At 39.0% G+C, this 26,955-nt stretch overlaps 1 protein-coding gene across 4 annotated transcripts in view; it reads left to right on the top strand.

Moving 5' to 3' along the window:
• Nucleotides 1-26,955, top strand: part of Fktn (fukutin) — a 52,109-nt gene that overhangs the window by 5,027 nt on the left and 20,127 nt on the right. For 3 of the 4 annotated variants that reach the window (XM_034503467.2, XM_076934953.1, XM_034503468.2), the window contains exons 3-9: nucleotides 7,026-7,085; nucleotides 8,134-8,337; nucleotides 13,002-13,279; nucleotides 14,465-14,597; nucleotides 22,264-22,393; nucleotides 24,988-25,121; nucleotides 26,371-26,498. In XM_034503467.2, the coding sequence (XP_034359358.1) occupies nucleotides 7,026-7,085; nucleotides 8,134-8,337; nucleotides 13,002-13,279; nucleotides 14,465-14,597; nucleotides 22,264-22,393; nucleotides 24,988-25,121; nucleotides 26,371-26,498 (1,067 nt within the window). Of the gene's footprint in view, nucleotides 1-2,802; nucleotides 2,940-7,025; nucleotides 7,086-8,133; nucleotides 8,338-13,001; nucleotides 13,280-14,464; nucleotides 14,598-22,263; nucleotides 22,394-24,987; nucleotides 25,122-26,370; nucleotides 26,499-26,955 lie in introns of all 4 variants that reach the window. The other variant, XM_034503470.2, reaches the window with a different exon arrangement.

The following is a 26,955-nucleotide window of genomic DNA, read 5'->3' as shown; positions in this document are numbered from 1 at the left end:
ATCACTTGTTAATATACATGGTATATAGCTGGAAAACTGAGATTAATAGGGCAAAGGTCTTACTTTCAGGATATTCATAATTTTATAGTTTTATCAGTAGTAGTAATTCTTGAGTCTGGGTTCTGAGTTGAAATCTTAGTTCAGTCATCTGGCTTCCTGCAGATCACCTCTTAAGCTTTGATATCGTTGTCGGGGCTCAGTTATGTTGCCAGTTAAGGTAGTCTAGTTGATGTGCTGCATCTCACTTAGTGTTTTCTACATAGTACATCATAAAAAACCATAGCTTCTAGAAACTTCTGTTTCCTACAAATGGCTTACATTACAATTTTTAAAATGAAGTTGCGAGGCTGGTGAGACGCTCAGTGGGTGAGGTCACTTGCCTCTAAGCTAGACAATCGTGAATTCAGTTCCTGCAACCTATACAGTAGAGGGAGAGAACTGGCTCCCAAAGTTGTCCTCTGACCTCCACGTAGGGGCCATGGCACACCTTCTCTTACCCCTGAATGAATGAAGGGATGAATGAAGTAAGTCATTAGGCCTTGTGAGCCTATATTTTTACTGTTTTATAAATGAGTTAACTAGAATCTAGATAGATTGTTTCTCGTTCTTGATTTGGGATCTAAAACTGTTACCTTTACTCCTAGAGCCAATCTGATGTGTAAGTAAAATGGTATTAAACAGAATGTGATCAGATTGGCAGATAGGAAATCAAATGGCTCTCAGAATGCTGTTGGACAATTGAAAATATTGAACTTGATGGCCAAGCATAAGACAGCATAAGTGAAGCAAAGCGTACATTGTGATTTCTAGTCAGGTGAGCCACACCAGCGTCTTCAGCAGTCACTGTTCGCATTACCAGTGGCCATCACAGGGTGGCATTCTGGGCTGGTTTCCCATTATGCTGAGTAATTTGTTTTCAGTTAGAGGGAGAGGATTGAAAGAAGAATGGCAGCAGTTGTTCACAGTGAACAATTTCATATGCCATCATTAGAATGGGAATTACTCCTACCGCCATGGAGAACACGTGCAGCAAAGGCTCTCGGAAGATTTGTAAGTTTGTTGCTTACTAAAATTATGCAAAGATTTTTATTTGGTCTTTGACTTTTGGCTTGCTTTATTTTTCTCTGAAGGAAAAATATCCATTATTCCTGGAATGAAAGTGTGCTGGACATATACTAGACTACGGTCTAGTGTAATGTGGCAAATTTGAGTAAATATTAACCCCCCTTCCATCCCTCCAATTTTTCATTACCCAGAAAAAAAGTAAATTTTTATTACAGTTTTTTACATGTTTTTTATTCTTTTGTATAGTCTCAGGATGTAAATTATTGGTTTTCAAATGGTTTACTAAGACAGATGACTTTCTTGCTGATAACATTTAGGAGTCCAGTCTGTGGAGAACTTGAGAGAGGTATTTCTACATGAAGGAGATGCAGAAGAAGGCAACTATACAGATAGATGGGGATTCACCACAGTTAGGGTCTCTCAGCTTTATTTGTGCAGGTTTATAAACAATTGGGGGAAAACCATGTATTGAAGACATTAAAGTTTTTAACAAATTAGTAACCATTTGACTCTTAAGTGGGCATGTTTAAACAGACATACAAAGTAAGAATTTGGATTTTGGGTTTTGTAAGAATTTGATTATTGGATACTGTGCATCAGAAATGGCAAGACTTTTCTGTCTTAGCATCCTGTTTCTGGAATGCCTTCTCTTTAATTATATCATAGTTGGGTCACTGGAGTTCAGTAGTCACCAATTATTCTCCTCCCAGTTCTTTTTAGGATCTGGGTCTGCCCATCTACTTACTTGTGGCCCTTAAGTTTTCAGTACAACTACTGAGTAGGAAATATTTTGAAATATCTATATGCTTGTTTTCTTAACCCCTTGACTTGTTTTGTTGAAACCATTTAAGCTGAACACAGTGATAGACTAGAAGAGAATGATGGGTGAAGATCAGCCCTAACTCCCTAAACTCACAATTGAGGAGCTGTGGATCTAAAGATTAAGGAACATAAAAGAAAATGGATGAATAATTTAGTATTTACTTCTTCAGACTCTAATGGGTTGGCCTAAGGTTGTTTGTATTTTAATGTTAATATTAAACCTTAAGATTGGTTGTCTTAGAGATAAGAGAGTCTGCATATAAGATGTTGAGTGACCTTGTCTTTAAATTATATTTGATTGGTAAATAAAGATGCCAACATCCAATAATTGGACAGGAGAGACATAGGTGGGGTTTAGGTTTTGGGAGCTTGAGGTCAGAGAAGAACCATGAGGAGAGAAGAGTACAGGAGGAGGAAAGAGAAGCCACCATAGGTTAGGTATCAGGAGAACATTCTCCTGAGGACTGGCCAATTGGACTTAAAAGAACAGGCCAGATGAAACATAGTAAGTAATAACTCAGGGTAACAATATGAAACTACATTCTAATCACACAGAGGCTAGCTAGACAGTTGCCCAGCTATTGTGGTGTTTAAGGCTTATTGAAAATACAAAGGTTGTGTGTATCTTTCATTCAGGAACTTAAATAGGTAAGGCAGCGGAGAAAGCTTGGACCGGAATTTAAATAAATTTCTACAAGACTCTATTTTGAATATTTTACTAGTTAAGAAATCTTCTATCCCCTAGTGTTTAGACTTTGTAATTCTTATGTACTGATAGACATATTTCTAAAATTCAAATTTTAGAATTTTTGATCAAATTCTCTGCATAGCATACCTATATAATTCTATAGGTATATAGAATTAACCTAAACTACATAGTATAGTATGGAGGATATTCTCTGTTTGCCTCTCCAGATCTCTCCTCACCATACTCTATGCCTTGGGAGCTGACCTCTATGGACTTCATTAGATGAGCTCCCTTGCCTTTTGGTTTCCAGTTGGGTTCAACCAATGGGAAACATCAGCTGGAGACTGGAGACTAGGAAGAAGAGGTCAGGTTGTTTATTTTCTTGATTCTTTTTATGGTCATTGGTTGGCAGTGGCTGCATTTTTCTTATTCATTTACAATTGTAGCCACTGGGTACCAGTAGCTGTCTTCCACCTAGATAGAACAACTATTAAGATAATGAAATTTAAATTTTAGGACCCTTTACTTTGCTGTCGTTGAGAGTGTTATCTACCGTCATAAGAACTTTGGGTCTTATTGGTAAGACTGAACCATAGGAAGGTTTTGAGCTATTAACAAGGCATAATTGTGACTACTTAGGAATAGATTATAGGAGCACAGTCTGAAAGAAATTAGTTAAAAGACTACTATAATGCAGGGTATGAAAGACAGAGGGAATCAAAAGTTACTCATGTTTTTGACCTGGGCAATAGAAGTGAGAAGTTGCAGTTTATTGAGATAGAAAAACTAGAAGAGCAAGTCTGAAGGATGGATGGAAGGCTTTGCATGTGCCAGTTTTAGGTGCCTAGTTGACATCCTGGTAAAGAAGAGACAGGTGTCTGAGTCTTCAATTCAGAGGAGTACTATAGCTTGGATAGTATAAGCAGATAGGTGGTATATACAGCTTTGAGACTTGGGGAGCAAGGTGACTCTTTCATAAAGGCACTTTTCTGAGTTTGATCCTCTAAGGAAGCCACATAGTGGAAAGAACAAGCTCCCACGAGTTGTCCCCAGACCTCCAAATAAATGCACAGCATGGTACATGTGCCATCTCTAAAATAAGTATATAAATATTAAAAGAAGGAGAAGAGGAAGAGGATGAAAAGGAGAAGTGGGAGGAGGAGGAGGAGAAGCAGCAGAAGCAGCAGCTATGGGCTGGAGGTTTAGCAGTTGAGAACATTTGCTGTTCTTCAGGAGGATCTAGATTTGGTTTCTAGCACCTGTGGGGTGGCTCACAACCTCCTGTAACTCTAGTTCCAAGAGATTTAATGCCCTCTTCTGGCCTCTGCAGCACTGTACACATGTGATACATATGTATACGCAGAACACTCATACACATATAAGAAGTAAATCTTTAATAAAGATAAAAAGTGACAAGACTCAATGAGATACCAAATAAGTGAACATAGATTTAAAAGAGAATATTTCAGGATCTGAGCTTTGGCCCCTTACGCTTGTTTCAAGGAATTGAGAACTAGCTAGTGAGGCTAAGAAGAAACAGCTAGAGAGACATAGCAAGAGTGTAGTGTGGGATCATGAGAGTCCAGCAAGTGAAGCATTCCAGTGAAGCAGAAGTTACCAAGTCTTGTTAGATGAAATGAGGTAAGAGCTAACAACCAATGAATTAGCACTGTGAAAGTCAATGGTAGATGTGAGTGTTTGGCAGAGTGGATCTGAGCTCAAGTGATCTCATAGGCAAGAATTAAAGGCAATGAGTGCAACCATTAGGAGTTTTTTTATTTGGTTGGTTGGTTGGTTGGTTTTTTAATAGAGTGTTTCCTCAGTATATCCGTGGGTATCCTGGAACTAGTTTTATAGACCAGGCTGGCTTCTAACTCAGAGAGAAAAGGCTGTACAACCACAACTGCACAGCATACAGGAAGGAGAATAAGAAATTGTTGAGGAAAAGGGCTGTCAAGAAGTTTTTTGTTTGTTTCTTGTTTTAATTCTTTTTAATGGGAGGAATAATGTTGTGTTTATATACTAATAGGAATGGTCTAGCAGAAAAAGGAAAATTGCTGGAGCAGTGTCTTTGGCCAAACAAAAGAGCGTGAAATTTAGTAAGGAGAGGAGTGGCTATAAATAGGAATGTAGACAGTTTGTCTCTTATGAGAAGAGGGAAGGCAGACTGTGAATGCAGTCTCACTAAGAAGAAAAGTATTGGGAGTGCTTGAAAGTTCTTTAATTCCTTTTCTCAGGAAAGAGACAGCAATGGCACAGATACAATGAAGTCACCCAAGAGGATGAGAATTAGTGGGCAAGAGAGTGTAGGATTGCTCCACAGAATGAAGGCTTACTCAACATTTGTCAAGAATTGGCAGTAACAGCAGTGAACAACCATGGTTAGCTGTGTGCTTACATGTGCAGACAACTGAGTAGCTGGATTTCTGTTGCTTATCTTGCTTTGGTTTGTTTTTTTTTTTTTTGTTTGTTTGTTTTTTTGGTTTTTTTTTTTTTTTTGCTGAAGAGTCTCACTATAATCGTCCAGGTTGGCCTAGAACCCATAATGATCCTCTGGCCTCAGCTTTGCAAATACTGGGATTATAAGTATGTTAATGTTAGTATGGTGGCACAGAGGAAGACTAGGGAATGAGTGCTAATCAGAATGTACTTTGGACAAGGTGGAGTGTTCTAGGTAGAGGTGACAGTAACAGCTGTAACTTTGTTTACCACTCTAGTTGGCACCATGGACCTAAGAGAGCAGGCCTGAAAATGAGGTGACTAAAGTTTCATCCAATAGGCACCTTTATTCATAACATCAGACAATTTATACTCGGAGAGTTAAGGAAAGTCACCTGAGTAAAGTGTACAATCACAAGGATCAGCTTCACATATCAAAAACGTGTTTTTCCCTAGGCACACATGAGTTACAGCTTAAGTAAACCCTGTGTCACCCACTACACCTGGGAGGAGCACAAAAACACATTCCAAGATCACTTCTGTGCTTCAAAGAAACTGAGGGCACAAGACTCTTGTCTTAAGAAATTCCTTACAAGCTCTCAGAATTCTCCTTGAATGACTCCATTCTTGGACTGTGTTCCGACAACCATACATACAGTCAACTATACTGTTTAAAAGAGTAGAATTTATGATATATGATCTTAATTCCAAAAAAAAAGCTATAAAACAATCTACTAGCTGACTAGAAATACATCATAAATACTTATTCTAAATACATCATATTCAGTCTCCTCTCCTAATGTAGAGCTGTAGTGAAAAATGAGTGACTGCCTGCAGTTTCCATCCTTTGTCAAGACTGAAGATAACTAAGTTACTCTTTATTTTTGTTGTTTATTTTTCTCAAATGTGCATTTGTATTCAGCTGTTGCAGAGCTTGCAAGACACTGAATCCAGCTCTACATTAATTACTCTTTCTCCCTGCTTTTCTCCTCCCATTAACAAATTCTTACTTATATTTACTTAACCAAGCACTATGCCAGACATGGTAATACAAAGACAGCTTGGCTTTGGCGCCTTTCCTTGAATATGCAATTTAATGAGAAGATGAGCAATCTTTTTTATGAATGTTGAACACATTGTATTTGTAGGATGGGGCAATTCTGACTCACATATTTATACTTCACAGGTACAAAAACATTGAAAGCATAGGAGCTGTCAAACTTCTTTGAGTTTGAAACAGTCTTCCGATTCTAGACCATAACATTCTTTCAATTTAGTTTCAAAGCATTTCAGGGCTAATCACATGAATACTGATAATATTGCTTTCTTCCTTCTGACTCTCTGAACCTGAACATTTAAAAAGAACTGTTAATTTATAAGTAACCTAGAACATGTGAAATAATAGTGTACATCATGAAAAGTGTGGGCATTGGGGCCATCTCTCAACTAGAAATAATGTCACTTGTTTTGCAGGATTGTTGAGAGGGAGTAGATAAGGGAGAAAACCATCTTTTTTTTTCTTTTTTCTTTTTTCTTTTTTTTTTTTTTTCTTTTAGAAGTATCAAACAGACCTTGACACTCGGGAACTGCTCCTCCTTATACCTTTGTAAAATTCCCTTTGCCATCTCCTCAGCGTGTGGAGCTGAAGTTAGGAAGATGGAGCTAAGTAGACCACCTCCAATTTCAGAGAGACGGCTGGTTCTAGCTGTAATCTCAGGATTTAGGAGACTGGGGCAGGACAGAGAGAGGCTGGGGGAGGGGAGACAGACAGACAGACACAGGAATCTGGATGCAGATGTTTTTTCTTGATGGCCATAAATTGATTCAGAAATGCTCGCCCTAACATTGAACTGTTTCAATAACTTGTGATACTCTTTCAATACTTTACATCTTGGGTTGGCTGTATTATAAAATTATATTATTGTTTGCTTCTGAGTATGAAAATAAGCATGTGGATATTGTCTGCTTGGGCTATTAATTTACTAAAATACCTTTTTTCCCTCTCTGTTAGAATGGAATGGGTTCATCAAAATCCAAAGGAAGTCGAGTTGGATTTGATAGCACACAGTGGGTATGTACACTAGACAAGAAGTCTCAGTTACATTGTGGTCTGAAGCTCATGCATTGATCTACTCCTCAAATATGTGTTGAAGGATGGCAATGACAATAACCACCTTGAACATGAGGGTAGACCCTCCACCAAGAGCTTTACATATCTCGTTTTGTTTGTGTGGAAACCATATAAAGTCAGTATCTATTGCTGTTCTCAGCTTAGCTAGTTAGAGAATGGTTATTGTCTAGTAAGTATCTGAGTCCAGATGGAAACGTTCCATCTCTAGAATTCTTGTCCACTGAGCTGTACTGATTCTCCAAATCAGTGAACACATGAAACAGAATTGATCTACAAACATAAAGGGAAATTAATAATCGGGAATTAAAATCTCAGTGCTTTCTTTGGAAGAGGAAAGGAACAGATAATAAAATATATGCACTACATTTTTTGTTTTACAAAATTTTATAACCTCCATATTGTAAAAATACATTTTCTTACTTTTTTTCTACCTAGTGAAAAATACAAACGAATGCTGAGGGGGCAGAGTTGAGCTGTAGCTCCGTTGGTAGAGCATTTACCTGGCATGCAGGGGGCCTGGGTTCAATCTTAAGCACTGTATAAACCAGACATGGTAGCAAGGTCAGGAGCTCCTTAGCTTCAGACACTGTTCAGGCTAGCCTGGCCTACATGAGATCTTCTGTCAACAGCAGTTTTAAACTGAAAAATAATGCTGGTTTACTAATCAAAAAAGAAAAAAAAAACAAAAAAAACTTTGATTTAAAAAAATTGTTTGTTTGTTTACTGCTTCTTTGTTTTGTCTTATTATGTCTGTTATTTGGAGACTACTGTAGCCTTGGTTAGCCTGGCACTTTTTGTGTAGACCAGGCTTGCCTCTCAAACTTTGTGATAATCTCCTGCCTCTACCTCTGGAATGCTGAGGTTACAGGCTTCTGTAGTGACAGAGCACTTACCTAGTAAGTGTGAGGTCCAGGGTTCAGTTCCCAGTACTGGAAGAAAAAGTCTATTGACTTAATGGTTTCACAGATATTATTTTCTTCTCAAACAGCGTGCAGTTAAGAAATTTATTATGCTGACATCCAGCCAAAATGTGCCAGTGTTCCTTATTGACCCTTGGATTCTGGAATCAGTTAATAAAAACTTGGAACAAGTGAAAAATACTTCTCAAGGCCTGGCTTCAGAATGCAGATTTCTCTGTGTCCCGAGAGACTTTACTGCATTTGCTCTGCAGTATCACCTGTGGAAGAGTGAGGTGAGTGACCTGAGAGTGTAAAACACCTACAGTTCTTTTTATAAATTGTAGTGGGAATACTTTCAGCTATAAGATAACTAGATAGCCTGCCCAGCCGTAGGGGACGGAGCTGAAGAACACAGCATTGGATGAAGGATAAAAAAACTGATGATCTCTGGCCTTTCAACTCTAACTGTACTGGGGCCTGGAAGCTGATGGCTTCTGGAGAGTTAATAAAAAACATGGGCTTTTTTTCTCTTTAATTCTCTATGCTTTATTTTACTTTATAAATTTCTGTGTTTTATTAAATGCTAAAACTTAAGTCTTTCTGTGCTTAAATAAGAGCTGAAGACTTAACTCTTATTGTTCTGTGCTAAAACTTAACTCTTGGGGCTAGGGAGTTGGCCCAGCAGTTAAGAGCACTGACTGCTCTTCCAGAGGACCTGAGTTCAATTCCCAGCAACCACATGGTGGCTCACAACCATCTGTAATGGGATCCGATGCTCTCTTCTGGCGTGTCTGAAGACAGCTATAATGTACTCACATACGTAAAATAAACAAATCTTAAAAAACAAAAAACAAAAAAAACCCTTAACTTTTTATTACTGTTCTGTGCTTAAATAAGCACTAAAGACTTAACTCTTTATGCTTAAATATATGCTGGTCTCTTACTCTATAACTCTTTTGTTAATTGTGCTTAAGTAAGTGCTGAACCCCAGCAGATTGACACAGGGTCACATGCTGCTTAGCAGAAGGAGATTAATTAAAGGATTAATTGCTAGAGTGCCTTTCTCTGGCTAGTCAACCCTGAGCTCCTCCCCTTGCTGGCCAGGCAAGAGGCTCTCAGAGCTCATTAACTCTTTGTGAACCAAAGAGAAAAGGAAAGAAAGAAATTCATTTACATAGACAGTGCTCACAGATACAGATACATCCATACCCACAGACATCACCACTGTTTCATCTACTCCTCAAAAGTGTTCATGCATAGCTACACATAGACAAAGAAATGTATACATGTATACATTTGGCAGATAGATGGATGGAGGAGGAACACCCCTCCCCCCCAGCCAACACTTTGTTTCTTTTCTCTGGCCTTTTTATAGATAAAAGTTCTTAGAAAATTACAGCATAGATAGATTGTTGCACAAAAGGTGAGTCAGAGAAGGATATTGATATTAAGTTCAAAGCAGTGCTTCATTCTGTAAGCTCATTATAATTTCAGAGCAACAGTTTCACATGGCCTTGCGTTATTACAGTGCATACCTGTGGCATCCTCAGATCTGACCTAGAATGAGTGTTTTTCCTTGAACACAAATCTGTCCCAAGCCTATTTCTCCTTTTAGTGTAGTTATGAAAGATCATTGTATTCCTTATTATGCAGCCTTTACTTACTATTTATGAGGAGTGGGCACATTGTAACATTCTATTCTTGATTCTAACTTTATTACATCTTTTTAGCAAAACCACTAAAACTATCTCTTAAAACTTTCTTCTTAGAATCAAATCAGGAATTCTATAAAATTATTAATTTGTCTAAACAGTGTTAATGAAAGCTCATCTTTATGTTGATGTGTAGGAAATTTGCTCAATAGGGTGGGCTAATGCCCAGGAACCCTTAGGCTATGTAATAGTGACAGGAAAGGCATTTCAGCTACAAGAAGCAAGCCTGAGATGATTCTCTTGGGACCTTGCTTCTCAGAGCTCACCCATCTTAGAGCATGCAAAAACATGGGCTTCCAGGAAGGCCACCTGCTAGCCATAGCCTTTCCTAGATATCTCCTGACACTTTTCTAGTAAGAGGCTCAAATAATGGTGGCTCTTGATGTTAATTTGCCTCCCCACTGATACCAGGGCTGAAGTTCTATCTCCGTTTCCACCATTTTTCCAGCATAACCCGTACTGGCATAGAAACATAGTCAAGACCAGAGAAAAAGAGGCAGGAACAAGAATATCAGCCTTTTGAAAGGAAAATTTTTCTCAGAAGCTTCTAGTAAATTGCTGTTTGTATATTCTTTTAGGATATTCAGTCTTGACTGTAATCATGGCCTTGAAGAGGTCAACGTAGATGTTCAGCATCTCCATTAGTGTAGACAGGCAAGCAGGGGTCTTGTGCTGCACTTCTACTCTGTTGCAGAAGCTACACCTCAGTGTAGGATTCTGTCTACACCACTGCTCCACCACTCTGTATGTATGCAGTACTGCTTTGATACTCATGGAGTGGTTTTTAGATGTTTCCAAACATTGAACTTACATTTCTAGCCTCCTTGTGGTTTCAAGATGAAAAGCAGGCAGGGATAAGGAGGAGAGGTGCTTCTTTATTTCAAGTATCTGTCGTCATTTTCATCCAGTCCAGATATGTTTCCACACAGTTTACATGTTGTAAACTTGATCCCCAGTACAGAGGTGTAGGGATATAGACCATTTAAGTGGTAGAGTCCTGAGGGAAAGAGATTAAGATAGCTTAAATCAGGAAAAAAAGAAAAAAGAAAAAAAGAGCATCAGTAGTCAGCCATCATGAGAAATGCAATTATCATTCTATAGCAGATCTGATAAGTCATGTTGACTCTGGTAGGTGGGACTCCTTCTGGAGTGGTGGTGTACTCTGGGACAGCATATGCTGCAGGTTCCTCGGTTGCCTCAAAGTCAGTGTCAGAGATCTTGTCCCATGATTCTGCCTAGGCAGTGGTGCAGGTGAGAAACAGGTGAAGTGTGTATATAAGGACACTGGTCTTTGTTGGCTGTTTTCCTTGTTTTATATTCTAAAGATGTCTTAGCCTATGGAAAAGTGAGACTGATATTTTAAACTTCATTTTTATTTTTACACAAAATAATACTGGTATTGAGTTCAAAAGGTCAGATAGTAACACAGACCTCAGTTAGCTAGGGCACTGTCTGCCTCTTCTTTTCTCACTTACTGTGAGCCTTGGACCCAATGCCTTTTGTCTTGTTTATTTTCTCATTCAAAAATGCTTATGTGTTACTAGTATCTTACTTAAAGAGTTATGATAATTCTCATGCATACATGTACCCTCCTACCATTACCCATTTTATAGTTACCTGATAGTCAGTCCACCTTATCGTGAGTAAATACTCACTAACTGGCTTACTCTGCTCAGAAGATTTTTCTTTCTCTTTGGATTGGTGTTGTGACTGTACTCTGAGCCAAGCAGTTACTATCATGGGGAGTCCAGCTGTGCTCTTTTGCAAACAGATCATTCCAGCTGGCCTTGACTGTTTATGCCTCATGGAGGGATAGACAGAGTCTCAGCAGCTACCTAACGCCTGACTATATGCAACTCTGCCTTAATGGCACCAGGTGAAGCCTCTGGGGAGGGGCTGCAGGATATAAAGGACATAAACAGGACAGTCACTTGATCACTTACAACACCAGTGTTCTGACCTCAGCCTCTAAATGTCGGTTTATTGATATAGGAAATAATCCTTCACATTTTCAAAGTATCCCTTGAGTGTGGTACACTGCTACTTTAAAAGAAATAAATATACATAGTTTTCAAGACTAATACAACAGAGCCCATGGAGGAAGCAGAGGTCAGCTAGGGACTGGTGAGAAGGCTCAGCAGGTGAGCTTGCTAGCTTTGATCCTTAATATTTGTTTCTGAATTCTGTGGCAGGGATATAATTTCTTAAAGCTTTATGTTTCATGACTGTAGGCTAGACATAAATAATACCTTCCTGGCTGACCTCACATAGTTTCTGTGGGTATCAAAAGAGATAATCAGTGTGTGTGCACTTTGTACACTTTAAGTGCCTTGGTGTATTAATATTAGCTGTTTTGAAAGTTGACTTTAAATATGTTTCCTTACTTAAAATACTCATGCTGCTTCTTATATAGAGTAGATATCATATCCAAATGCGAATGTTAGAATATAAGTAAAAGCTCTTTGGAGATTTTAAAAGATTATCTTTAAGAATCAGGAGTTCACTGTAGCTGAAGCTGGCCTCAAATTTATAATCTTTCTGTAAGGATTACAGTTCATAGGGCACGATACCTAGCAGATACTCGTGTGTGTGTGTGTGTGTTTAATTGAAACGAGAGTTATATCAGCCATTTCTAGCAGGACTATTTCCCATCACGCTTCCTGCTATTCTGGCTTTTACAGTTTTTCAGACCCCACTCTGCAGTGTTCCCTGAGCCATAGTGCATAGTGGGTGGAGATGTAGCCACTGGGTCAGCTGATACTCTTAATAATATTTAATCATCTACCAAAATCTACATATAGGATAATCTTAATAAATAAGATTTAAATCTTAATGGTTTGGAAAAGTATACATTGTCTTACAGTATGCTGAGGTCAGTTTCCTGATGTTTGCTTTGTGGTGTGGGTTCTGTTACAGCGTTTTTATAGTCGTAGGAGATAACAATTGCAAGCTTGCTTTTCTGTTCCTGCTCCTAACATCTACTTCATAGAAATTAGTGAGAGAACACAACTAAATGAGCATTCTCATTCCCATGGGGAGAAATTTTTATTAATAATGGAATATTCTCCATTCTCCACAGCTTCCTTTTGCTACTTTTATTTTTTCAGCACTACCTTCTATTCACTACTCTCATATTTTGAAAATGTTCTAGCAAAAAAACAAATTAAGACAATGGCTTAATTAATGATGTTTTGCTACTAATATTTGGTTTTAAATATTCATGCTTGATCTTTGTTTTATGCTAGGATGGCTGGTTTCGGATAGCTGAGAATATGGGGTTTCAGTGCCTAAAGATTGAAAGCAAAGATCCTCGGTTAGATGGAATAGACTCGCTTTCTGGAACTGAAATTCCTCTGCACTATGTCTGTAAGCTGGCTACTCATGCCATCCACTTGGTAGTCTTTCATGAGAGGAGTGGCAACTACCTCTGGCATGGTCACCTACGACTCAAAGGACACATGGATAGGAAGTTTGTTCCTTTTCGAAAGTTACAGTTTGGTCGTTATCCTGGAGCCTTTGACAGGTAAATCTATAACAATAAACAGTAATAAGTTAATAATATTATGTTTATATATTCATGTATACACACACATATTGAAGTATTATATGTCGGGGACATCCACTGCAGTTCTGGAATAGTGTGGATGGGTCTTACAGTGCTGAGTGTCTCAAGGCAAAAAAGAGTAGCAGTGTAGACATATACTATGTTCATGGATAGATTTAAAGTAGAATAATACTAAGAATAGTAAGGAAAAGTTACCACCAAAGCGAGATAGAATATATCCCTAGATGGGTGTGGTAGAGAACTCAGAATACCAATGGCCAAAATGATTCTGGGCTGTCAGAAACAGTTTGTTGACATCTTTGACTACTCATGCTTATACATTCTTTTCTTATTTTGTGTTTCAAACGGGCATTTTAAGTAAGTCATTTAGTTCTTCAACTATTAAAAATTTACTTCAAAGTTTGGTAATAGTTTAGTTAAATTCAGAATCACCAACCAAAAAATAACTTGTGAGTATAGTGTGTGCTAGTAGACAGATGAAGCTATGTGTACATTTTATAGTTGGCATAGAGGAATAGGGATTCCCAAGCAGTCTTCACAGCAGGTGGGTTTCGGGCATCTCTCTGGTCAGGGAGGCCTCTGGGTTACAGTAACTCATTTGGAGGTTTTAACTGTAAGAACTGTTTACTTTAAGTAACTGAAAATGATGTCATTCAATTTTTATTTTTGCTTAAAATGCCAAAGTATCAGTAAAAACTGTTTTAGATGCAGAGGCCTGTAATCCCAGCTACATGGGAGGCTGAAACAAGAGGATGGCAAGTTCAGTGCCAGTTTCAGCAACTTAAGGAGACCTTGTCTCAAAAAATCAAATAAAAATAATCTTTTTTTAAAATTTAAATTGAAAGAGGGATAGGGTGTATCTCAGTGGTAGCATGCACAAGGCCCTGGGCCTTTCTGTAGAGGGAAATCCATTTCTCCCACCTTACCCTCAAATTTAGCTACATAAGTAAAAATACTTAAAACTAAAATTCTGTGTTGCTATTTGATGTCTGATTCTCAAGGTCCTAATAAAGTTGCTGTTTGATGCCCAAAGGATTTGAAGAAAATTTACTTGATGTTCAGCTCCTTTACTGTTTTAAAAGGCTGCCAGTGTTCTGGATTAAATATTGAAAGTAAATTTTCTTTATATCTTTTGTTTTTCAGGCCAGAGTTACATCAAGTTACTATTGATGGACTAGATATACTTATTCCAAAAGACCCAGGGCGCTTTCTAGAAGAAGTACCTCATTCTAGATTTATCGAGTGCAGGTATAAAGAAGCTCGGGCATTTCTTCAGGTTAGAAACAACCAGAAAATGTATTTCTAAACTAAATTTAATTAGAGTATTATGCTAATTTTAGTTTTAAGAGGAAATGAAGAGGCTTCAGCAGAATACGTTAAAATGGCTTGTTAGGTTGATCAGTTTTTATTCCACTGAGTTTCTCTTCATTTAAAGTTAAACACTAAGCTTTACTTTCCTGCGTGCTGGGGATGTGGCGTGCTGGGGATGTGGCATAGATGGTTGGGTGCTTGTCTAGTATGCACAGGGCTTGAGTTTGCTTTTCATCACCACAAGAATCAGGCTCGGTGCCAGGCAGTGATGGCGGACACCTTTAATCCCAGCACTTGGGTGGCAGAGGCAGGTGAATTTCTGAGTTCAAGGCCAGCCTGGTCTACAGAGCTCCAGGACAGCCAGGGCTACACAGAGAAACCCTGTCTCAAACCAACCAACCAACCAACAAACAAGAAGAATCAGGCATAGTAACATGTATCTGTAATCCTAGCACATGGAAGATAGTGGCAGAGTTGAAGGTGACGCTCCACTATGTGGTGAGTTCAGACCCTATCTCAAAAGAAAACTTAAATTCTGCTGTCTAGCATGACAGGTTTATAACCGCAGCCAGCTGAGGGATCTCAAGTCAAAAGCAGCCCTGAATTCCGCCCCCTCTCTTTCTCTCTGTCTCTCTGTCTGTCTCTCTCCGTCTCTGTCTCTGTCTCTGTCTCTCTCTCTCTCTCTCTCTCACACACACACACACACACACCGAGGCAAACTTTTGTCTTCTCGGAATGGAGAATGACCATATACTTACAGTTTTATTTCATTAGATCCTGATAGGATTAACACTGTCTTATTCCACAGTTACAATAGTTCACTAACTATTTTAAAGGTACATTTTTTTTTAAGAAGTCCAAGTTGGTTTAGAATATAGCCACTGAAAAGGGGTCATATGGATTTAGAAAGACTTAAATAGGGATTTGTGTGTGTGTGTGTGTGTGTGTGTCTAAGTTTGGCACTGAATATGAATGTGTGTGTGTTTGGCAAAGTGCTATACAAAGACCAGCTGAGTTTTCAGCTTTTCCTCTGCTGTTCTAACTTTGTAGGCTTCTCACTGTAGTGATATCAAAATGATTTTGATGGGTGTAAAAGTTCAACTGTAACAAGTTGTATGAAACCAGAAAGATAGTGAAAGCAGACAGTTTGACTGTGGGGATTTGGTACCCTAGTTCTTCTACTTGCCCTTTATTTTCTCTGCCTCTCACTCACAGAGATGCGCCTGCCTCTGCCTCCAAAGTGCTGGGAATAAAGACATGTGCCACCATGCCCAACTCTCCAGTTCTTCCCTTGATTTCTTGCCTTGATTTCCCTCTGGCTTGAGCTGTGACTGATGAAGTAAACCTTTCACCCCTACCTCCAGGTTGCCTTTTGATCCTAGTGTTATCACGGTAATACAAAGCAAACTAGAGCACATAGGAGATACCAAATACCAGCTCTTTTATTGCTGCCCAGTGTCCAAGACTCAAATACAAGGCTTCTTACATACTGTCTGTTGATACCCAAGACAGCCCAAGTGGTTCTTCTAGCTCCTCCTATTCTTCTGAATTTCTTATTGTAGGACTGTCAGATTTACTGAGCTTCGTGGTAGAAGCTGGAGAGCAGCATGCGTGGATAGGCCTGCTGTGCAGACAAGTTCTGCCTCTACCACATAGTAGTAAGAGGTAGGAGGGATGAATTCAGTGCTTCCTGCCTTACGGACATTGCCTCTGCCCTAGCAGTTACCACAGTGAGTAGAGAATGTCTCACATCCACCTCATTTTGTGAGCTTCCTGGTAGCAGGCATCTTATTCACAGCAGTCAACTGCAGCTATGTTGTTAGCGATGCCTGCCTTGTTTTCACCGCTGCCCTTGTGTTGATACTGATGTGCAGTGACTAAAGGGCTCCGTTGTGGTCCTATCTTTATCCTTTTTACGTGTTTCCTTTGTGTCTGACGTTAGAACTGTGAGTAAGATACCAGGAGTGTACACTTTCAAATTAAAGTTACTTACACCCATTTGAACACTTGATGGCGCCAAACAGTCTTAAATGAAGCGCACAGATGGTTGTGGAGATGAAGTAATCCAGTAAACCTAGTAAAGTAGCCCCAGCTTTCTCATTGATTTTAATAATGATGTTTAAAAAAACAGTGTCTGACTTATATAATAGTTGCCAGGACAATACAAATAACACCTCTTTTTTTTTTTTTTCTGGCACATTTGACAGTAAACTATAAACTAATATCCCAAAGCTGCAAATAACTAAGTTTTATCTTAAAAACAAACAAACAAACAAACAAAAACCCTAGATTATGTTCTATATCTGAAAATCAAGAATTAACATACATTGCTTTTAATCTCAGTCTAAACTGTGTATGATGACCACATGCCTGTAATCTTCATGTTTGGAAAGCCAGGGCAGGAGGATTGCCAAAAGTTCCATGCAAGCCAAGCATATGACAATTTAAAGACAACAGCAAAAGTCTACATTCAGATTTTGCTGGTTGTCTTAATAATAGGTTTTTATTGAAAGGATTCTGTTTAGAATCACATGCTATACTGATTTCCTGTTTCTTTAATTTCCTGTAGTCTGTGCTGGGTTCTCTACTAGTCTTGGTTAGTTCCCCCAACTTTTCACAACTTTGATAATTTTGGAGATTACATCAGATATTTTGTAAACTGTACCTCTGTTTTTTTCTCATAAACAGCTTGGCAGTGCTGCTCTGGTTGTTCTTCTCATATCCCAGAAGGTGCCTCCTGATGGCCTGTTATTGCTTCTTGCCTGACTTTCCCTGAGGAAGCATGAATAAATAAGTGTTCACCCCAGATAGGACACTAACAGCATACTGAAAACCAATTCCACTGAATTCTAGTTTGGTGCACCCCTGAGTTTGTTAAGGTTACTTCCAAGACCGTGAGAAGTTCCAGGAGTCTGGATGTCTCAGAGTCAGCTGCCATCACCACAGAGCTCACCTCTGTTTGAGTAACACCTAGAAAAGCTGTGTACCTGAAGTTCCTGCACAGCACCAGGGAGCACCGCCAGCCTCAGCACCCAAGATGACTGCCTTTCTAACCTAGGGGTGAGGCCTTGGGGATCTGTGAGACCTTTAGGTCTTGTCATTTCCTGTGTCTGGTGGCCTCCCTTCTCCCTCTGGTGGAAATGTTCAGAGGAAGGCTACAGAACACTGCTGCTGTTGGGTCCCTGGTTCAGTCCCTCTTACCTGCTTGCTTCACTTTTGTGATGTTGCATTTTTCCCTTTGTAATTAGAAACATTTGTTGGCAAGCTACTTTGTAACCATTTAAATATTATATTTCTTATCAAATTTATTGTTTAGATAAGAGATTCATGGTTCCTTGTTTAATGAGTTGCAGGCCCTTACTTTTATTATTTATTTTAATCTTCAGATTGTTCCATATTTGGCCAGTTAAAAACCCTTCCCAATAGCTTTTGCATCTTCTGGATTATCTCCCTCTTTCTTCATTTTTAGTAAAATACAGATATTCTAGGCTCATCTTGTGATTTTCCTATCCTAGCTCTGGGGTCAGCCATTTCTCATGAGTTCTTGTAGAAGCCAAGATCTGGGGAGTAGGTAGTATGCCCATGGCTCTTTGGGTTTTGCTGAACACAGCTCTCTCACTTAATAGAAACATTATGCATATGTCTGTATATATTTATTTCTATATCTATTTGATGAAATCTGTACATTCAAATCATTATCTCCAGCCTGATTAAGTTTTAAGATCTAGCTAAAAAACATTGGATAACCACCTATCAGGGGACTCACACTGGAGAAAAGTGTTTGTCCTTCCATTAGCAGTCATTCACTGCCTACAGCTCTTCATCTAGGGGTCAGGCCTTATGAGATTTCTCCCGTCCACACTAATGTCAGCTGCTGCTGTCCTGTACCTGTAGTCCTGTTGAGGTGACCATATTGTTAAGGCTTGGGGGTTCACGTCATGTTGTCCATAGAGGATGCTGTCTCACAGTAGACAGTGTGATCTTTTCACTCTGAATCCTTCTGCCCCTCTTCCATAGATACAGGGATTGGCTTGTACATGTATTGACTGAGATAGGCACCCCGCGTTCAGTTCTTCTCTACATTTAGAACAACTGTGACTTTCTATGGTAGTTTCCATCTGATGAAGAAGGGAGCTTCTCTGCTGAGGGGTGAGAGCTATGCTTACTGTGGCTGTAAGGATAAATACAGGTATTCAGAATTCAGTTAGGAATTATACTGGTTTAGGAATGGGGCAAAGGTAGTTTCTCCTCCAGGTTCCATGACTTCTTTCCAGCTACTGGCTGGGTTTACAAAACCAGGCATGAGTTCCCTCCTATTGATATTGAGCAAGCCTTAAGTCCAATTAGGCGGATATTGGTTATTCCAAGGTATAAGTGCCACTATTGAATCCTTGATGATCTCATGCCATGCTGCTCATTGATGTGGTTTAAAGGCTTTATAGTTGAGTAAGACTGTTAATTGCTCTTCTCCTTGGCAGCTTGCATTAGCACCTTCAGATACTACGAGAGGCAGTCCTCAGGAATAATGTTTCCAGGTCATTTCTAACTTGGTTCCTATAAGCCCCGTGTATGAAGTGGGTAGTGTTTTCAGCAATAGTGTCTTACTTCATGTTCTGGAAGGCAACCAAGGACAAGGGCTTATATTGTTTGGGAGTGTCTTGGACTCCTCTGATCAACAGTTTGAAGAAAGGTTTCTCATAAGGCAAGTGTTCTTTATCAGAGAGGAAAATTGTAACTTCAAGATACCACTTAACACTGACCGTCATGTTGGCTTAGCATGTAGTCTGCATGGTAGCTGGGCCTATAAACTTTTAGCTCTCGGCATTCCTTCTTATAAAAAGCATAGGAACGTGTACCGCTCAATCCAGTTGTGTGCTCTAAAAGAAGCAGTGGCTAAGGAAAGAAATGTTTTATTTCAGGAGATTCTTTATAGTTTGCTTAATCCATAAGAACAACTTAACTACAGGGAATGCTCCTTCGCAGAACACTCTGTTCCTCAAGAGCCATCTAGTGGTTTCACCCGTTATTGTCCAGTAACATCTCTGTAAAGTATAGCTCTCTGCTTTCTTGTAAATGAACACAAGTCATTTTAGGACATTGTCAGAATTAGTTACTTCCTCATTTAGCCTCTCAACAGTATTTGTTGCTTACCTGCTCTGGACCACACGACATTCCAGCGCTGTAGATTCAGTGGGGAGAAATGCAGTGCCTGCTCTCATGTTTGCAACCTCACTGAAGAAACTGAAACAAAACCAACAGTTGCAACGAAAATAAGAATTAACATGTGGGACCAGAGAGAGAGCTCAGTGGTTAAAAGCACTGGTGTTCTTCCAGAAGACTGGATTCCCAAAACCCACGTGGCAGTTCACAACCATCTATACCCTCATTCCCAAGAGATGTGATGTTCTCTTCTATCTTCCACGGCTACCAGGCATGTACATAGTGCACATAAAAAATTTTAAATTTTTAAAAGTATGTATAAGTGGTAACTGTTGTAAGTTAATGGAGGAGCTGGCTGATTTACTTGGCTTTGTGTATTAGTAAATGTCCAATAGAAATATTGGGAAAATAAACTCACCTGTCTTTTAGGAAAACCGGGATATTTCTCAGAGGCTCAAGCAAACACATGATTTTTCACTGTATTCTGAGTCAGAGGCATACTAAAAAAGAAAACGACAGATAAGGTCACATGGGCTAGGAAGGCTGTGCCATATTGCTTTTGTGTGGGTGTTTACCTGTCTTTGTTTTTTTTTTTTTTTTTTTTTTTTTTGAGATAGGGTTTATCTGTGTAGCACTGGCTATCCTGGAACTCACTTGCTCTGTAGACCAGGTTAGCCTCAAACTCAGAGAGATCCTCCTTCATCTGCCTCCAAAGAGCTGGGATTAAAAGCATGGGCCACCACTGCCAGGCTGAGAAGTTGCCTTTTATCGCTATAACAGGACATGTAAAAAGAGACTAGTGATGAAGGCAGACCAGAAGTCAGGGACCTGTGTCCTTGGTCTGCTAGGCCAAATAACGTACATTTTGTTCCATAGTGAAATATCAATGAAGAATTCATTCTGTTTTCCTCAGTTACCGAATAAAATGTAGTAAATCTAAACAAGTAGGTTGACTAAGTAAAAGATGATATTAGTACAAATCTTTATAATTTACAGAAGACTTTCATTCAGATCTGTAGAATGGTTCTACAAAGCATAGTTACTGTCTTTAAGTTATAAATAAATGAGGACATTAGAGTCATAAACCATGAGACTGATGTGAGCACCACAGGTGGATGTAGAAGGTCCTTAGGTGTCATCACAGATATCCCCCCACATCAGGCAAGCATGGTGAGGGTGTGAGGTTTTGGAATGGCATTGCTGAAGAGGGGGAAATACTATGACCACTATGTACTTTTAGCATGTTTGCCAAACAGTATATATCTATATATACATATATCTTTGTGTGTGAGTATGTTTGCTCACACAATGGCTTATATTGTTTGGAAGTTTCTTGGATCCTCTGATCAGCAGTTTGAAGAAAGTGACAGTGAAGTTTGCTTTTTCCATTCTCTTGTCCACTCATCAGACATGAAGGCACTGGTGTAGACGCTGGGATATTTGACAGAACAAACGTCTTTTCCTCCTGGAGCTTGCACTATTGTAAAAAGGAGATGACCTAGAGCCAGACGCAGGCCATCTGATTCAGAGTGTGTCTTTCCCTGCTTGACTACCCAGTCTCTAAAGACAAGTAAATGACCGACAATGGAAACAGCATTTAATCTATTTAGTTTAATGCTTCTAGCTGTGGAGTTAGCTCTTTTTCTCTCCAGCTGCCCAGCCTGCTAAATTATGATGTGTAGAGAAAACTGATAGCAGTTGAAGTCTTGTCGTTGGGGAATCCTAGTTACTTATATTCTTTCCGTTTAAACTCATTCTTCTAGAATCTATTCTAGTTATATTAATGTGTGACTAAGAAGTAACTTACAGTGTGAGTAAGAAATCAGAGTAAATTCTGATTTCTGGGTTTGTGGGGTATACACCTGTGTTGTGTGCCTGTGTATGTAAATGTGTGGGCACAGTTGTGCACTTATGTCTGTGTGGCCAGAGGCTGGCAGTCAGTGTCTTCCTCTATTACATCTTGTTTCTATCCACTCCCAGGTCTCCTGCACTCCTGCCTAATGCACCTCTTCTGCTTTCATCTCTCTTCATGTTGATAATCCGCAGAATCCAATTAGTACTTCTACTTGCCCTTAGGTGTGGGCCATCCACCAGAGCTTGGACAAGTTAGCAGGAGCCACACTCCTTCACCTGATGTTTTAGATAGGTTTCTCACTAACCCTGGAACTGGTGGAGACTGGTTGGCCAGTGAGCTCCAGGGATCTGTCTGTCTGTCTCCCACCCCCCACAGCACAGGTGCTGGGGGGCACACATACACCAACACTCCCAGTTCCTACGTGGGTGTTAAAACAGGCCCCCATGCTGGCATGGCAACACATTACCCACTGAGCCAGCCCACACCCCCTAAATTTGGACTTTTTACAATGGAAAGAAGATACGCTATTAATTTCTCAGTTTAATTCAAATATCATATTAGTGTTTCTAGCAGCTTAGGGATTGTTATAATAGATAACTGTTGATTAAACCTGCAGCAGTACGTTGATGATAACACTGTGGATGCTATGGCCTTTCGGAAGAGGGCAAAGGAGTTACTGCAACTAGCAGCCAAGACACTGAAGGAATTGGGAGTGCCCTTCTGGCTGAGCAGTGGGACTTGTCTAGGTAAAAATGCTTTATTTTTCTCTGTCTCATCCTTTGGCTTTAGGCGTAAATGCTTGAGGTAATCAGGCATCAGTATTGGCAATGTAATATTTATAATCAGAATAAGCATTAGTGTACAAAGCAAAGATGTGTTAAGTGCTTTAAAAAGTAATTGATAAAGTATAAAATAGAACCTTTTTAAAAAAGATTTATTTATTTATTTATGCACTTTATGTTTATTAGTGCTGTATTTGTATGTACACCTGCATACCAGAACAGGGCACCAGATTACATACTAGATGATGGTGAACCATCATGCAAGTGCTGGGAATTGAACTCAGAACTTCTGGAAGAGCAGCCAATGTGCTTAACCTCTGAGCCATCTCTTCAGCCCTATAACATAGAATCTAAGGCCACTTGTATTTACTAAAAGTTATAATATGTACAAATTTACATCAGACATGTATAGTATGGTTGGTTTTCAGGTAATCCTTGAACTACCTTTGTTATCCTGAATACCTTTGTTAGCTTTATCTCGAAAGATTACTACTGCTTTACATTAAAATAACAACAAAAAAGTTACATTGCAGGAAACATTTCTAGTGAGAGGAAGATTGAAAGGCATGCTCTGAGATCATCCATAAACTCTAGTAGGTCATTGAGAGCATCACTGGTTTGGCATCACTACTTACTTGAGATGGGGAAAGGTACTTTTGTAGTCTTAATCAGCAGCCATTAGACTCTGAGAAAAGTTTCCAGATACACTGTTCATTGCATCAGCTTTTTGGAATTGAGAATTATGTAGATCCTTAAGATTGTTGTTTTTTTTATCTGTTCAGTAAAAACTCAGTTTTTACTGTAGTTGATAACTATCTGTTTTGATTGTGACTATATTTGTACAAAAGTTAATTCCAGTTGATTCAGCTTTTAAAAAGAGTCACTGTAGAATTTATTGTCCAGTTCAGGAGACTGCAAGAAAATGCCTTAAATAATTGTGCATGTGCAACAGGTTGTAGCCTGGGATTCGTGGCTGTCCTACAGAGTGGCCTATGTGAAAGATCACAAGCTTAGACTGGGTATGGCACACACCTGTAATCCAGCACAGGAGGTAGAGGCAGAAGGCTCAGAAGTTCAAGGCCATAGCTACATAGCAAGTTTTAATGCTAGTCTGAGATACACGAGACCCTAAATCAAAACAAAATAATAAAAGCATCAAAGAATACATGGTAATCTCTTGTGTATGTGATAGTTGCTTTAAAGCTTAACTTTTTTTTTTATAGAAGCAAGGTTGTTTTATAGTCAGTAATTAATTGTCATGATTTGAGTTTTTAGCCTTATGGTTTATTTCATTTATAAAATAAGAAAATTGTATTTGATGATACTGTGTATTAAATGGTATTTAAGGAGCTCTTCATTTTTACGTTTTGGTGGAGGCTTTTGTGTGTATGTTTTTGCTTTTTAAGCAGGGTCTTAGTCTGTCACTATGGCTGGCTTGGAATTCTTTGTAGATCAGACTGGCCTTGAGCTTACAGAGATCCTTCTAAGTGTTGAGATTAAAGTTGAGTGCCACAACATCTAGCAAACCATTCATTTTTAATAGGTTACACGTGTTTACTAGAATTCTTTGTAATTCTAAATAATATTATCCAGTAGCAATGCCTGTCAGGATGAGTATAGACATTTACATCCTTTAAAAGCCATTTGAATAGAAGCATTTGAAGCTAGTGGGGAAGCCTCAGGAGTTAGTAGTGATGTTAGGGAGTAGGCTTTCTTAGAACATTGCTGAGGCACCTAAGCAGAAGTAGGTGCACAGGAATCATTGAGAATAGCTTTGCTGAACATCATGCCTTAATCAGATCTTTTTGACCATTGCTTATGAGCTATTTGGAATTGGCAAGTGCTATAAATTATGGACTTAGGAAAGTATATTAAGAGAATTAAGTATTCTTTGCACATCTTAAGGCAGTCTCAATCATTAAATGTTAATGATTAAACACTCTGAACAGCAGCAGTTGTTTAAGTGGATCATCTATTTACCATATTATTTGTTTGTTTTGTTTTGTTTTGTTGAGACAAGGTTTCTCTGTGTAGCCCTGGCTGTCCTGGAACTCACTCTGTAGACCAGGCTGGCCTCGAATTTAAAAATCCGTCTGCCTCTGCCTCTAAGTGCTGGGATTAAAGGCGTGTGCCACCACTGCCAGGCTATTTACCATATTATTAAAGCTAATGTTCTATTCAGAAATATGGATCCTGGTATTTTTTTTTCTTGTTTACATAGGATCTCATTGCATAGCTCTGGCTGTTTTGAAACTCATTGTATAGAACAGAACAGGCTGGCCTAAAGGTGTGCGCTACCACACCTGACATCATTAAAGCCTTTGAGAAAGCTGAGCACTCAGACCAGGGAAAGAAAGAAAAAGAGAAAGAGGGAGATTGATCCTTCAAAGAAATGTTTATAAACAAGTTGTTTAGTTTGGGATTTAACTTTTAAAAAATAATCTTGGTAAAGCACCCCAACTTTAACCCTATGAGATTATATAGCCATTACTATAATGTTTGTTCATTATAATAACTAATATAATTTAAAATTTTTTTATCCCCTTGCCCCATTTTAGGATGGTACCGGCAGTGCAGTATTATTCCATATAGCAAAGATGTCGACCTAGGGATTTTTATACAAGATTACAAACCTGATATTATTTTGGCATTTCAGGATGCAGGACTTCCACTCAAACACAAGTTTGGGAAGGTTGGTAATAGTCGAATTAATATCGTAAATAGCATAAATGTCTTCATTGTAAACTTTACCTTATCTAACATATATATACATACTTAAATGTGTGACAAACATAGTTTTATCACCCAGTACTTATTAGGATGGGCTTGTGGGAGTTATTATCCCTTAAGATTTCTGTGCTACTTAAAGAGAAGATGGAAAATCACCCTTTTACTAATAGTGAAGAAAGAAGATTCTTTGACTCTTGTAAAAGGCTGTATTGTAGCTCTATTAGGCGATAATATGGTGGAAAATTAATAGAAAGTTAGAATACTTGATGTTACGTTTTTTCTGAAAATCTAATTCTATGATCACTTGGGACTAGATTTCATAATAATATCAGCACAAATATCCATTGGTTGCTAAGTATACAGACATGGAGCCATGTTAAACCAGTCCTGTCTTGCTCGATCATTTATCCTAAGGTGAGCAACTTCCTCAGAGACTAGCAAGAGCCAGGGCACCGTGGCCTAGAACTGTGGCCTAGATGAACTCTCGCTCTAGACAGTTTGATTGCTGTTTCAGAAGCCCATGATTCTTCGTGATAATCCTGCTTTTAATTTGTCCCCAGAAAAGTATTATCCTGCAAAGCAAGTAAAAAAAAAGGGGGGGAGGGATTTATCCCTGGAAAATTATTTCTCACGATCAGAGATAATCATTCTAATTTAAAACACACACACACACACACACACACACACACACACGTACACACTTTAATGTTTTCTACAGCCAACAAAGCAATAGCTTTAGTCCTTCAACAGATTCTTGCCAAATGCTGGTGTCTGGCACTGTGCTTTGCGGTGGGACAGACGGATTAGAGTTTATCCCAGTGAGGATCACATAAATTATTATGTGATGCTATTGAAGACACATGCACCAAGTCTGAAGTGAACCATACTTTTAGGATAAGTTTCCTTTCTTCTTTAGTTGGAAATGGGCTCTGGAATATGATGTTTCAATTTTCCCTGCAGAGTGACAGTTTTAACTAACATGAGGCATTTACTCATGAATTTTTGTCATTTTATGAAATGTTGTTTATGCATTTAAGAAATGTTAGTACAGTATCCCACTTTCTGAGGCATCTACTTCCGTAGGGACTTAAGTTTAAAAACCATGCATCTTAAAATTAATGCTCACTACATAAAACATTAGCATCTTTCTTTAAGAAATGAAAATGTGTTGCTGTTGTTTCAGCCTGTGAAGGCTTTCATCTTTCCTATAGGTGGAAGACAGCTTGGAACTTTCCTTCCAGGGAAAAGATGATGTCAAACTTGATATATTTTTCTTCTATGAAGAGACTGACCATATGTGGAATGGAGGCACGCAGGCCAGAACAGGAAAAAAGTTTAAGTATGAATCAGATAAGTACTTACTAAACAAAAAAGGGGCTATGGGAGTCATTTTAGAAACTAGAAAGTCTGCTATTGTGCTCGCAACTTACCTAGAGTCCAGCTTTCCTGTGAAGCTCTCAGCAGAACTCACTGTGTGGATGGTATATGAGGAAGGATTACCAATGCTAGTCAGCCGAAGGAGTTATGATCAAAGCCTTGAGTTACCGTAGAACAAACAGCCTAAGGCAGAAGTATGTCTGTCAGAGTTACAGAGCTTGATAATCTGCAGGAACGGACAAACAACTGTGATGGGCAGTGGACTCTATAGATTTCACAGTTTTAGCCACTGTTCCTCATGACCTCCATGATACGTGACAGTGAGAAGCACTCAGCACTAGCATGTGGGATTATCAGTGTTGTTACCTAATGTCATGATTATTTTATAGTGACTACCATTGTTACCATTGGTAGTCATG

The sequence above is a fragment of the Arvicanthis niloticus genome, chromosome 5, assembly GCF_011762505.2.
Source record: "Arvicanthis niloticus isolate mArvNil1 chromosome 5, mArvNil1.pat.X, whole genome shotgun sequence".
In the NCBI taxonomy this organism is placed as follows: Eukaryota; Metazoa; Chordata; class Mammalia; order Rodentia; family Muridae; genus Arvicanthis; species Arvicanthis niloticus.
This window is presented reverse-complemented; position numbering and strand designations above follow the sequence as displayed.